General features: G+C 34.2%; 1 protein-coding gene across 1 annotated transcript; it reads left to right on the top strand.

Annotated features, from left to right (window-relative positions):
* The first annotated feature begins 9094 nt into the window (after nt 1–9094).
* LOC137736808 (UPF0613 protein PB24D3.06c-like) lies at nt 9095–14568 on the top strand. Its single transcript, XM_068476080.1, has 9 exons — nt 9095–9391; nt 10487–10563; nt 10787–10892; nt 11279–11371; nt 11483–11548; nt 11976–12121; nt 12331–12439; nt 12846–12910; nt 13135–14568. Exons 1-9 carry the CDS (start codon nt 9173–9175, stop codon nt 13280–13282), a joined length of 1029 nt encoding a protein of 342 aa, XP_068332181.1. The 5' UTR covers nt 9095–9172; the 3' UTR covers nt 13283–14568.
* Nucleotides 14569–15233: the final 665 nt, after the last annotated feature.

Here is a 15233-nt window from a genome sequence, read left to right as displayed (position 1 = left end):
GTTACACCTCAATCTAGTGTCTCCATTACTTCAACACCTAGTGAATCTAGTCCATCAAACACTAAGGGTTCATCACCTACTTCATCTGTTTCTGTGTCATCCATCCCAATGTCATCACATATATCAAATCATGTTCAATCCATTATTGCAACTGAACAAAACATCTCAGCACCAAATCCTGTGGTTCTTGAATTCCAACTTGAAAGTCTTCAAGTCATCTTACCCATTCCTCTACTAAAATTGCATCCAATGCAAACTAGATCAAAAAGTGGCATATTAAAAATGATGGCATTGTTATCTAATGTGCATGAGAATGGAGGTGTTCATCTTACTTCTATGGAACCTGCAACTTACAAATCTACTTTAAAGAGGTCAGTTTGGGTTGAAGCAATGAAAGAAAAGCTTTTTGCCTTACACTCTCAGGGTACATGGAGTTTGGTACCTCTACCACACCAGAAAAATCTTGTAGGATGCAAATGGGTGTTTAAAATAAAAAAGAATGCAAATGGTTCAGTTGGGAGATACAAGGCAAGGCTTGTTACAAAAGGGTTTAGTCATGAGGTAGGGATTGATTATGGGGAAACCTTTAGTCCAGTTGTTAAACCAACAAATGTTTGACTTGTGTTAGCATTGAGACAGCTAGATGTAAAGAATGCATTTTTACATGGCATTCTATAAGAAGAAGTATACTTGTCATAGCCACCTGGCTTTGTTGATTCTCATCACTCAGATTATGTGTTTAAGTTACACAAATTCTTATATGGCTTAAAGCAAGCCCAAAGGGCTTAAAATGAGAAATTTACAAGTTTTCTTCCTTCTCTTAGCTTCACCACAACTAATGCAGATTCTTCATTGTTTGTTAAACAAAATGGTAATTTTATAGTCATCTTGCTCCTCCATGTAGATGATATTATTATCACTAGTAATGCATCTTCTGTGATTCATGAAGTGATTTGTGCTTTGACCAAGGAGTTTGAACTTAAAGACTTGGGACAACTCCATTATTTTCTGGGAATACATGTTATAACATAGCTTGATGAGTTGTTTCTGTCTCAAGTGAAGTATGTGAGAAATCTTCTCACATAAATAGAAAATGGAAGATTCAAAGTTCTATGCCATACCATGTCTCCCTTATAATAGATTGGTTCTTAATGATGGGAAACCTTATAATAATCCAGGCCTATACAACATAATTGGGGCTTTACAATACTTAACCTTTACTAGGCCTAATATAGTATTTGCAGTACATCAAGTATGCCAATTTATGCAAAATCCAATGGAATCACACTTTATTGCAGTAAAAAGGATCCTTCAATATTTGAAAGGCACAATCAATTTGGGAATTAAGTATATCAAAAGTGACTTAGATGTGAGAGCTTTCTCTGATGTAGATGAGGTTAGAGACCCCAATGACAAGAGATCAACAACAGGATTTGTTGTGTTTTTAGGCTCTAATCCAATCTTATGGTCCTTTAAAAAGCAGCAAACAGTCTTAAGATCTTCAACAAAGGCTGAATATCGAGCCTTGTCATCAACCACTGTAGAATTGGATTAGATAAAGTAGTTGTTATCATTTCTGCAAGTTTCAATTCCTTATCAACCTGTTCTCTACTGTGATAATATGTCAGCTATTGCACTGACTTGTAATCTTGTTCTACACCAAAGAACAAAGCACATCGAAGTAAACATTCATTTTATTAGAGAAAGAGTTGCCAAAAAGTTGCTGCAAGTTCATTTTGTTCGCTTTGCTGAACAATATGCAGATATAATGACAAAAGGCTTGTTTGCACCACTCTTTCAGACTCATTGTCACAATCTCAGTCTTGGTACTCCCTCCACTAAGCTTGAGGGGGGATGTTGAGGATAGTAATCCAAAGGTTATAGAATGTGCCACTTGTCAAAGATCGGTTGAGTTAGTTAGGGAATGTTGTTATAGTTAGTTATTGCTGTATCTTCTTGTGTAAGTCACAAATGAATAGAAACTATATAAATGATAGTGTATGTACTGAGATGTACTGAGATATCAATCAATGAAAATACAACCTTCTTAGCTAAATCTTCTTTCTCTCTCTCTTCTTCTTCCTCTCTCTCTCTCTCTAACTTCTGATATACATTGGTTTACAAATATCAGTTGGTATCATCTGGTAGTTACTGGTTGAAATGCACTTTGATTATTAACTGTTGGCAATATTATACAAACCGAGCTCGATATTTGCTATATGCACTTTACTTCAACTCATGCAACTCATTTGTTAAACAACTGTACTATGCATATATAGATATAGTATAATTCCTCATTTAGAACTTAGTTTTGGGCCCTTTCTTTTTTAGTGGAGCACTATAGGTTTTCCTCCTCCTGTGGAGTTCATATAATGCCAAAATATGTCCTTTTGCAAGGTTGTTTGATGTTTTAAGTGATTAAGATTATTTATCCTCGCATGTAATATAAAGATCATGTTTGATTCTCTACATTTCATGATATAGTGTATGTTAGATTATCTTCTCACACTAATCGTTCGGACTAATGATATTGTGTGAATTTTTTGCTTTTTTCTTAATAAAGCGATATTTTAGTCTAACATGGAGTACAACGAGAATTTGAAATTGAGTACATAATGATAGAATATATTAGCTTAATCAACTTGGCATATGTATGTAGATTTTTACTTAAAATTGCGACTTATATATGTAAAATATTACCATTGTCTTATCAAAAAAGAAAATCGACTTTACACGTGCTTCCACTTAATCTACGTCCCGTAGTAAAACGAACAATCTCTGTTATATATGTAACAAAAATGCTAGCACTCAAACCAATAGGGCATAATATAACATTAATAATCATTATCAAGAGAATAATCAACATTATCTGAAGTACCAACTTGTTAAATATTCCAATTGAAGGTTGTAAAACATATTGTCAAACAATTAATTAAGCTTCAATCTCGATGAGAGTTGGAGTCGATCGAGAGCCAGCATGAGAGAGTGTACAAAAATATAGCTTTTGTTTTCTCATGATCGGTTGATCACTGATTCACCATGATGGGGTTTTAGTGTTCGTGGGATGCAAAGCCGCTTTAAATAACAAATTCAAATGGTGGTGCCACTAAATTACTTATATATATGATGAGGACGAGATAAAAAGGAAAATGGTGTGATGGTCTTCCATTTCTTCGAATATTGAAACTAATCAACATACAAAGCTAATCATTGATTCCTAATCTTTAATCAAGCGTGACTAATAGTTTTCTTTTTGCTTTTCATCATCATCTAGCGCGACTAATAGTTGCCGCATTGCCGTCTTTTTTCAACTTTGGATCATATGCTTATATATTTTGTGTTGATATTGTTATATATTGTACTTTGGTTAGTATATATAACACTGAAACCTACTTAGTCATAACCTAAATATTTTTTAGTAACGAAGATCTGGCCGTAAATATGACGCACACACACAAACACAAAGTCTAATTTTAACTAAAAGGTAATTTGCTTGTAATTCTCTTATAAATCATCATGAGAGAGTGAGAGAGAGCACTACAAATAAGTATATCCTTCCTTCCACATCCATCAAGAGACATTTTTTCACGTTGATTTAACTTCTGATTTGGAGTATGGTTATCTTTTGAGGAATCACGCTTGGTTGCTCTTGCACAGGAGCGATGATGAGACTCGGGAGCAATCATAAGCAAGTCAATATAATGGCTTTACACAAATAGGCTTTATATAATAGAATCCACATAAATATATAATATCCTTAAGGAAGGACCACCCCGTGCGCAGACACCCATAATATGATTCCTCATCTAATCAAAGACTTTAAGGGGGCATATGCATTCATTTCCATGTCAAGTTACCAATTTATTAATCAAGGGTCATTTCTTCCTTTAAGCCCACCATCTTTTGATTCCAATGGCCCCCTATGCAATGCACTTGTGATACTAAATTTTAATGGTGCTACCACTATTTATACTTTACGTAGGGTGATAAAGAGAAGGTATTTGCTACTCAACGATAATTTTAAAGTAAAAAGAAATTGGAATACATCAAAGAATATAAGAAAGCCTCAAAATTTGTTCATTGAATAGTGTATAACATAGCAAAACCTAACACCCTAAAGAATGCTTATATAGTGCATCTTACTAGTGAGTTGGACCTGTGATGTCGTTTTCTTTAAAATGGCAGGTCAAGGGTCCAAATCGAACACCGAATTCCAACTATGTAAAGTTTAGATTTTGTTGCCGAATTTGTGTCATTCATTTTGATATTCGATTTACTTCGCTATATGATCCACCCCCAATAAAAATAGTCTCTACTCCTTGCATGCTATGTATGTGCTTGCAGAAGAAAATTAAGGAAAAGTAGGTAATGGAAGATAGAAAGTGAGTTTGTAAACATTGAGGTTGCATTAGCATAATACTTTTAGTGCTCCTAGATTAAATAATATATAATATAGAGATATACAAGAACATCTAATTTTCCAAACTTAAAAACAGTGACCATATGCACTCGTCATATTAGACATACTAGCCTTCATGTACACGCTAGTGCACATGTATAGAAGGTATTTTTTTTAATCACAACATACTACACGCTACTTACACGTTTTAAATGTGTTTATATGCATGAATTGACTAAAGGAAATTCAAATATTTGAAGTAAATGAATAATCTTAGATCATGCTAGAAAAAACATCTCACAAACCAATTAAAGCAACTGAATTCACATAATAAAATCGGTCTTTCAATTTCCATCTACATTCTATTGAATTTACATTAACAATAGAGACAATAATATTTAATAAACAAATGATTAAATCAAATTATTGTTAACCCATTGTGAGGCTAAGCCCACCCCCTCTCCCCCTTAGTGTAGATAATATCATTTGTTCAACAAAAAAAAAACAATCATTTAACAACTAATTTAATCACATTATTATGCACATGCGAAAGACCCTTTTTATAACCGGCGTTACACGCCTCTTAAGATGTTTTGAACGTGTTTTAAAATAGAAAAAATAATATTTAATGAACAAGTGATTGAATCACATTATTGCTAGCCTATTGTGAGGTACTAATTAAAAAAATGGCAACCTTGAATGCGGTCCCTAACTATGAATATTCTTTTACTGAAATCTTGTTGGTTTTCAATTTTTGATCGAAGTCCCTGAAATTAAGGTGATAATTTATTTCTATGTATGTTACTATATTTTTTAAATTGAAAAATGAAATTTATAATTGTTTATATTAGTGAGATTTTAAATAAAAAATCATAATTTGTGGGATTAAAAGTATTAAAATATAAATATACTATTGTGTGTGTGCGCGTAAACATGCGTACATTCATCAAAATTAACCAAAAAAATATTATACCAAAACATGAGTACATTCTTCAAAATCACACAAAAAAAAGGGATATTAGGCTTAATAACATCAGTAAATTTCTTCGATTAAACTTGATATGGATACATTCTCAAATCAAAGAAAAAAGAATGTAACCATATAAGTTTAAAAATGGATTAGAAAAAAATTGAATAGATTTTATATAAAAATATAACAAATTGGTATATTTACAAATGAGTACATTTTAAGATTAAAAATTTGAAAAAAAAAATTACATGAATGGGTACATATAAGATTAAAAAATTGAAAACGTTTTTTTAAAAAAGCAAATGGGTACAAACTTATTCTAATTTTTTTATTTATTTTGGAATTGTTTTGAATTGCAAATTAGTTAGACGTTTAATAAATGTATACGTACTAAAATTCTAAATGAATTATTAATTCTTATTATAAAAAATTATGTAACTGACATGTAAATTCATTTTTACTTTAATGCTAAAGACTTGGATCAAAATCTGAAAACTAATAAGGTTTTAACCAATGAACATTAGTAATTTGGGACCGGATACTAATTTTTCCTTAAAAAAACTGTACAAAAAGAATTAATTATTAAAATGACAAAAATACGCCTGCATTATTTGGTGGATTATTTTGGATTGCTTTTGAAATTTTTTGTTTTGGAGGCACTTTGTCTAAAAAAATTTAGTAAAACTTGTTACCCCAAAAAAGATTGTTGATTTTATATGTAAAGACATGCATAATCCTGGAGTCTCTAGGCAAGTTGGCGGCTTAATTTTTACTTAAATTTGCAATATTGATGTGGTTGATTGCCGCAAATAATTTTGTCAACTGCTTAAAATAACATTTAAGCGGTCCTTTGAATAATCTTCAACCTAAGTCCATTGCTCGTCAATTCCATGGTCATTTGATAGTAATAATTACAAATTATTTGATAGTAATAATTACATCATATAAATTTGATTATAATTATTAATCAGTATAAATTTAATTGCTATCACATTATTTGGTATTCAAATTTAATGTGGTTAACATTATTCTTTTGACCAGTTCATAATTGTGGAGTTGTGTGTTTTCTTTGACATTTGTAACTTCTTGGTTTGTTTTGAGGACCACGTTTGACATATATGTCCGTGTCACTTTTTTTATTTTTTACCAATCATTGACAGATATGAGTACATAGTTTGAATTTGAGAAATAAATCCATATGTTAAGGGAGTAATAATTAGAAAGCATCATAGTTAAGGGAGTAATAATTAGAAAGCAGTTGAGTGGGACATGGTCCCAACTTGGATTGAGCTCCAAAACCATGCTCATTAATTTAAACCAAATTGGAAGATGGGCATATGCTGAATAAACCTTCAAGTGATTTCCATCCACAAGTTGGTGGGTTGGATTTCAAGGGCAATCTTTGAAGTTTGAAGCCTATCTCTGAAACCAAAGTTGTCCACATCATTCGGCAGCAAATCTTACAAATTATGGCCACGGTTATTTTCAGAATTCCATAATTACGTTTGCCAAATTAGTACGAAAACTTTGTAGAGTTGTCAAAACCCACCAACATTGTGGGTTATTGCTTTGGCGTGTGACTGAATGTTCATATCTACTGGAGGCCTCGTCGTGCAAGTCCTCTCCATGAGTGTTTTTCAAAGGGTTAGGTCTAATTAACCTATGCCTAGGCTTTATTTAGCTACTAACTATGATCCACCTGATGAAATTGAGGTTTTACCATAAAACCAATTGGCAATATGGAGAGTAGCCCAACATTATATAAGTACATAGCAAACATTGTCTCTTACCGATGTAAGACAACTCTCAACACCACCAAGTAAAGAATAAGCAGGTAAATGTCAATATAAACAGCATAGGAGATTCAAAATACGAATAGTTACTGGTGAATATAGTGAACATTGCATAATTAATGAGAGATAAATTAATGTAAGCAACATGATGATATCCATGCGAGTGGCAATGCTAAATGAAGTAAGTGATTTTAGAAATCACATATATAGTTGGAGCAATGTAGCTTTGACTATGTTCATAACCATTAGGCTTAAAGTTTATTTCTTGGGTAGTGTTATTCACACATCTCTTTTTTACTTTTCATACATTCTTATTAATTTGTGTTTATTGATTTTCTTTAATTCATTTGATCTGATAGTCGAAAATTGAAAGAAAGTGTAGGGTAGCACCAACATATTTCTTTTTAGAAGTTTAATTGAATTAATAATAGGGTAGTGCTATCCACACACCAATTTTTACTTCTCACATGCCCTCTCAATTTTCGGCAATCGAATCGAATAAATTGAAGAATATTAATGACCAACTATTAACAAGGTATATGGGTGTAAAAACGGGTATGTGAATAGTACTATCCCAATAATATATGTACAATGTTAGCACATGGATATTAAAATAGTATATTTATAATTTAATTTTGTATGTTTGTAAATCTTAATAAAAATAATTAAAAAATATCTAGAATTCAACTAAAGTAATGGATGCCATCTAACAATAAGAATAGTTAATATATTGTGGTTGAAATAGTAACAAGGATTTGAACTCCATGGCATTCGTTGTTATATCCTCCTCCCAAATCTTAGTATAGATATCGAAAAGGTTTTGGAACAATTTTGAAATTTCATGTTTTGCCTCATTTACAACAGTTTTCAAATATTTAAGATTTTAAAATAGTTTTGAAGAAAAATTTGAATCATTAAACATTAATATGAAACATGAGCTTTTAAAAAGGAACCGTAGTTAGTAAAACACGAAACCAATATAGTACGTAAAAAAATATGTACGTGTATTATATATTCGACAACTTTGATAAAAGAATATTTTGGAAAATTTCTCCTTTTTAAAATTTTAATATTTAATTATTTCTATTTCTTCAATAATATGTTAAAAATACGTATAGAAAATATGTTATATATGCCTTATTGAAACAATGTGTGAAAATAACATGTATTAAACGTGAAAAGTATGTACTTACGTGTATGGTACATTGGAGTTTTAAAAAATATGCAATTTAAAGAATCATTAAAACATGTACTTACAGAAAAAAGAAGGTATTTCGAAAAATGCGTACGTACGTGTTTAATACAGAAATTTACATTTTCTCACATTCATTTAGGGTTTTCAATTTCATCTTGTATTGGGCTGTTTTAATTAGGTTGTGCTTATGATTCTGGGCTTTTTTATTTTAGGCTTTTATATCTTGTAATATTGAATTGAAATAGAAAATCTTTCCGAACATTTTCTTTCACTAGTGAACGGGTGAATTTAATTAAATAAGGTTTAGTTGAATTGCATTCATTCATTATTTTTTTTTGTGAAATTATGTGCTGGAGAGCAAACCCCTTGAATGAAATGTTACATTGACCTTGACAAAAAAAAAAAAAAAAAAAGAGTTACATTGACCCAAAACCAAAACAACAAAAAACATAATTTCTAGGTTGGATACCAAATGAGCCTCACATTACTTTTCATTCCCAAATGGGCCAGAGTAAAAGAACAAAAACAAAAAGCTTAACCATTTGGGCCTTCTGGTTTATCTTCATAAGCCCACGTATATTCAAGAAAAGAAGAGGAAAAAGGCCCATACTTCACAATACACGCGCTCGCGCTCTAGAAGCGCGTGCCTCTATAACTTGCCACGTCAGCTGTGACTGTAATTGCCAGGGACGGAGATACCACGGACCTTGACGACGTCTGATGCAGATTTGCAGATTATCAACTCTTCACCTGAAATTTGCATTCAAATCCAAAATAAATAAAAATGTTATTTAATCGGAGCGTCTGATTCTGACATGAATCGCTCGCTGTCTGCGTCGTCTTCGTCTTCTTCTCCGTCGTCTTCCTCCGGTTCGTGGTTCTCCGGCGTGGTCCGTGGCCGCTCGGACCGGGCCGGGTCCGTCAAGATGGGACCAGACTCCCTTTCGGGCGGTTCCGGCGACAATTCCGGCCCCGTTGTGCGGAAGAATCAGTTCCGAGGCGCGCTCTTCAAGTACGGCCCCAAACCTATTCAGGTCTGTCTGTCTCTTATGTCAGTTTATGCTTTTTGTTTCTGGATTGTGCTTCATTTGAGTGGTGTTGAGTTGCGAGGGCTCGATCTCTGTTTGGAAGTTGGTAATTTGAAATAATCGGTGCCATTTCGTCGTTGAAAAATGCAAATTTTAACTGTTTGGTGGTCTGAATTATGTTAATGGTGTGTTCGGAAGATTCGAATTTGGTGGGTAAAGTTTATGCCGATAACTGAGATTGGTATTTTGAAAGAATGGGGATAATTGGTGCCATTTTGCTATCGAAAAATGCGATTTTTAACTATAGTTACTCTGAATTATGTTCTTGGGATGTTGGGAAGATTTGAATTTGGTGGATAAACTTTATGCCAATTACTGAGATTGGGATTTGAGGTGAAATGCTGGAGCTTGGGTGAGAACTTAGGAGGTTAGGATGGGTTTTGGTAACATGTGAAAAATAGATGTGAAGTAGTTCACTGGCAGCTATTGAGGGAGAACAGCATTTCAAGAATGTTAGGATTTTCAAATTCATTTGTTTCGATGCTATTTATCTACGGATACTAAGAGGAGAAATTACCTGGTTCTGTTGTTGGAAGGTTCAGTTGTGTCTACTCTGTAGACTGTAACTATTCCTTTAGTTCAATAAAACACATTGCTCCCTGCAAAAAATGTTGGAAGGTTCAGTGAGCTGCATCAAGAACACAAGGTTCATGCCTTTTGGTTTCAGTGGTTTGGTTAACATTTTGCAAGATTAAACTTGTAAACTAGATTTCTGTTCAAATTGCTCATAGAATTAAGTACTTTGGATTTTAGGCTAAAGCCCAGCATTCGAACAAAAAAGTTACTATCGTAGTCTAGGCTAGTTCAACCAGATCAAACTACGAATTTTGTGTCTTTCTCTTTTTTTCCAGTGCTTGTCTTATATAAGTCATTTTCTTTCGAAAAATAATCAACTTTCATTTAATATAAAGTTCTTGCTGTTTGTTATTGTTGTCGAGTGTAGTTCAGTCACTTTCATCGTGCTCACCTTTAGGAGTCTATCTTGTATGTTTATACATATAATTTACTTGATGATGAATGAGAATTATCCTTGTGATGCAGGTAGCATTTAAAACAGGTGATTATCGACAGCAAGTCATTTTTATTGGTGGACTGTCTGATGGTTTTCTGGCAACAGAGTATGTAACACTGCTTGTTAACTTCTTTTGAAGAGAAGTGATATTTTGTCTTCCATCATCAACGCTTGTTTGTGTGACTAGTTTGCATCATATGTATGATTTTCACTCACAGCGGTTTTCTTCATATATGAATGCAAGTTCACTGCATAATGTAGTGAGGTGCTTAAAGAAAATTTTGAAAATGTGTTATTCCTTTCATATCTCTCTTTTATGCAATTTACAGATACCTGGAACCTCTTGCAATTGCTTTGGACAAAGAGAAATGGTCACTTGTTCAACCACTCTTGTCATCTTCATACAGTGGATATGGCACTTCCAGCTTGAAACAAGTAACTTAATTCAACCAATCCCTTGCTTTTTTTTCTTTTTTCCTTTTTATAGGTTCTTGATTCATGCACCGGTTCCAGTCTTTTTATGTACAGTACGGTAAACAACATATCCTTGTAAGTTGCAAGACAGTTAGTTTTACTTGTATTGTATCTATATGTTTGAAAGGATCCATGGTGACTGGCCTGGACCTTTCATCAAGTTTAGTTTGTTACATGTTTAAGCTTTCTGTTTTCAAGTGGGCTTAAGTTGGACTGGAAAATTGAATTTTTTTTTTCTCTCTAAATATTTATGTGTGTGTGTGTGTGTATCTTTTTGGGGTCTGGGCATTGAAGTTACAAATATTACTGCTTTTACTTATGAGATATTGTTGCCTTGTGTATTGAAGGATGCGGTGGAACTTGATCAGCTGATCAGTCACTTTATAAACAAAGAAGATTCTGAGGGCGTGGTACTGCTTGGCCATAGTACTGGCTGTCAGGTTTGTGTTGATTGCATTTAGACTTGAGCTTCTGAAGTTAATGAGAGCACTCATAGTTGTCACTTTTTGATGCATTTAATTAGAATACTATGTTTTTGGTTCTGACTCTAGGATATTGTACATTACATACGCACCAATGCTGCATGCTCCCGAGCGGTCCGTGCTGCCATTCTTCAGGTAGTACCCTTTCCATACTCTGGTTCTTTTGATCTATATTGAAATGAAATTTGAATGTGAATAAGTTCAAGATGCTAGACATGAAGCACCTCGTTCAGAATTAAGGTGTTTAGGATTATCATCTTGCCATTTGGGTGCAAAGTTGGCTCCCTTGTTCCTTTCAATTCCACCAAATGTTGAGTTATAAATTGTAGGTGATTGATATTATGCTGAGAGATTTGTTTTTCTCAAGAACGATGTTTTCGTAACAGAAATATGTTTTCTGGCTCGTATTCTGTCAGCATCATGTGAAACCATCTTTTATTTAATGTCTGGTGAATCAATGATTGATGTGAGAGTTCTTAACTTCCTTGTTCCAGTATCTTCTATCCTTGTTTATATGAACCTTTATTTGAATCTGTGGTCCTAATTCCAATTAAAATGTCAGGCCCCAGTCAGTGATCGGGAATACAGAGCAACTCTTCCCGAAACAGCTGCTGTGATTGACTTGGCTTCAACCATGATTAGTGAAGGACGTGGGTCGGAATTAATGCCAAGTGCAGCAGATCCAGGAGCCCCGATAACTGCCTATCGGTGGGTATGCACCCGGATTATCATTAGTACTAAGAAGTATTACCAGTCCTGGGATGAACTTTATTAGAAAGAATAGGCGTGAAAATACGTAGAGGTTTGCAATGGGTTGCACCATGACATTAAGATCGTCTTGCTACTCAGCCTTCAAATACCATATTGCCTTTCATTGGTGCTATTCGTCCTCATCTAAAGAAAGAAATGCCTTGCAGGTATCACTCCCTTTGTGCATACAACGGCGATGATGACATGTTTAGTTCTGACCTTACTGATGACCAGCTGAGGTTGAGACTTGGGCACATGGCTAACACACCTTGCCAGGTAGAGTATCCCTTATTTTATTTTCTTATTTGCAAGGAAGTGTGTTTATATAGTAACTTAATTTGATTTGAAGTAAACCTTTAGGCAAGATCTTAACGACTTTAGAAGGGGCCACAATTAAAAGAATTTCAGAATAATTTAATTATATATTTTTTGTTAGGTAAGTACTTAAATCACAGATTTTTTTAGAAGGGATGATAGGAAAAAGGGTAAGAAATATAGCAAGACTAAGTTAGAATTGTATTGCTTCAGGAAAGACTACGTAAAAATGGTGAATTCATTGTCAGCCTCTTGGTTTCTACCTCTAGTGACAAGCATAAGTTTTGTTTACCTTTTATACAAGAACAATGCTACTTTCTGGTTTGGTGTATGGCAATACAAATTAAATCGTCGTATTCTTTTGTAGGTTATATTTTCCATGGCTGATGAATATGTGCCAGACTATGTTGACAAGAAAGCACTGGTCCAAAGGTAAGAAACAGAAACTTTTAGGTTCATTTTTATACGACATTTGTGTTGTTAAGAACCTCATGATAGTATTATAAACAAATGATTGTTGATGCTGGTTACGTTTAAAACAGCACGTAAATGTCTTCTCTTGTAGTGTTTCCATGTGCACACTTTATCTGTTTATGTGTAAGGGATTAATCTCCAATCCAATTAAATAATTGTACTGCTATGTGGATTTCATGCAGATTGTGCAAAGCAATGGGCGGTGCTGAGAAAGTTGAAATTGAACACGGGAATCACTCCCTGTCCAACAGAGTTGATGAAGCTGTTCATGCCATCATTGATTTTGTTAAAAGAGACGGACCGAAAGGCTGGGATGATCCGTGGCATTAGCTATAGTGCGTCGCTCTGTTTTCCTATTTTCATTTCAAAGTTCTTTCGTTTATTCTATTCTTATTGATTTCTCATCTCTTACCTTCTCAGCTTTTTCCAGTTTCTTCATCTCCTTCTATATTAAACACCAAGTGAATTTCAATCATGTTTCGTTCACACTGTTGAAATTGTGTCCATAGAGTACCGTTTTTGTGAACTTATCAAGAAACAAAAAAACAATAGAAAGTCATATTTTTTGCACTGTTGTCTGGCTTTAGCAGTCTGGAATCAACTCCATACTTATTAGGGTTGGTGTCTTGTTTGTACACATTTGGTCGTTTCTTCCTATGACATAGTATCGTCGTTTTGCCCTCTTGGGTTGGATAGCTTAACGAGTCGTGGTCGTGTCAATGTAGGTGTTACTAAAAATCATAAAAACTTTCATTTGCAGCGACCATATTCATCCTCGCCATCATTGTATCCCATATATACCGTTAATGTGTGTCCATACATGCTAATTGTTTGTCTTATTTGACCTAATCTCTTGGGATTTACCCAAGAATTGAATATGGCTGTTGGGAAGATTTGAATACGGCTGTTGTGGCTGTTGTGGCAGTGTCTAGAGTCTACTGTTATAATAATCTGTCTTTTAGCTTGTGGGTGTTTGAAAATCACCACCCTCTTTGGGTTGGGATTTAGGTTGTCACACAATGTGTCAATCATAGTATGTATCGAATTTGTCATGTACGTAGAGTTGAACCTGAGACCTCTTCCTAACGAGTAGAGAGGAATATCAGTTTGCCGTAGCGCTAATGACACCTTTTCTTTTCTTACTAATCAACATGTGTCATGCATGAGAACAAAATCAGTTCGTCCATGAGATATGAAATAGAGACTAATTACCACTAGACTAAATGAGGAGCTTTTTGGAATCATAGGAGAGAACGTATATAGGTTAAAGGTATGATCAAAGAGCAGAAATTAGTTCGGCATGGCGTTTGCTCTTTGCAAAAGGATAGATTTTGTATCGATATTGTTAATAATGTAATATGAACATGTTTTGTTAATGACATGTTATCTAGGATGATGTCGACACGTCACTGATAATGGTATTATTGACATCTGTTAATAAAGAGATGTTGTCATGTTCATAAGAGTAACTTACATGGAATGAGTTTATCATCACATGGCGTGACATTTATTGAAAATCGTTTGCATGTCATTGCTTTATTAAGTGGGCACCAGGAATCAAGATGACCGTAAATCCGTGTCATATAATCATTGTCCGTGTTGAAGCATGGACAAAACTTGATCAATGAGGGATTAAGGTGGAATTTGGTTGTTGATAGCTGGCTGGCGGTGTTCTCACCGACTCATATGTGTGCTCACAAATTTTCTTTCAAGAATGTCAAATTTCACCACTTGTAAACAAATTTGGATCCAAAAACATCAAACTTTACACGTTCACACTGACTCAACTATCTTCTTTCCTGGAGCAAAAGATAAAAAGAAAAGTCATTCAAAGCTTCACACACTTCAACATTCGGCTTTTTACCCCTTTTGCTCCAACACTGCCCATCACCACCCCATCCCACCCCACCCAACCCATCATACTCTTTGACATTTTGGTTTTCCACTTGTGACTTGCCTCCTCCTTTCGTTTCATGGTCCACACCATCACTTCACCAATGCTACCATTTAACTCAATTGCCAACTGTTATCCCAAATGTAGGCATGAAAGGATTCAACGGCAATAGATTGGTGATCGAGGAACGTTGAATCAAATCCAACAATCAAATATGTATCAATAATGAAGTCTGAATGATGGTAGGTACTCAAGAAAATTTGCCGACTATCGGCAGGCAAGAATTTTGAATTTCTTTAATGGGGCTTTTATTCCATTCCTACCAACCTCCTTCCACAATCCATGAAAATTGGGCAAACTAAACCCTTTTTTCTAATTCATTAATTG

The sequence above is a fragment of the Pyrus communis genome, chromosome 6 (assembly GCF_963583255.1).
Source record: "Pyrus communis chromosome 6, drPyrComm1.1, whole genome shotgun sequence".
NCBI lineage: Eukaryota > Viridiplantae > Streptophyta > Magnoliopsida > Rosales > Rosaceae > Pyrus > Pyrus communis.
Note: the sequence above shows the minus strand (reverse complement) of the source record. Positions and strands in the feature narration are given on the sequence as shown.

Bases quoted from the DNA above. Each gene is read 5' to 3' on its own strand.
- LOC137736808 (XM_068476080.1), top strand. From the start codon at position 9,173: ATGAATCGCTCGCTGTCTGCGTCGTCTTCGTCTTCTTCTCCGTCGTCT. The intron at 10,564-10,786 runs GTATGTAACACT...TGCAATTTACAG, and splicing joins GATGGTTTTCTGGCAACAGA to ATACCTGGAACCTCTTGCAA. The intron at 11,372-11,482 runs GTTTGTGTTGAT...TTCTGACTCTAG, and splicing joins GCCATAGTACTGGCTGTCAG to GATATTGTACATTACATACG.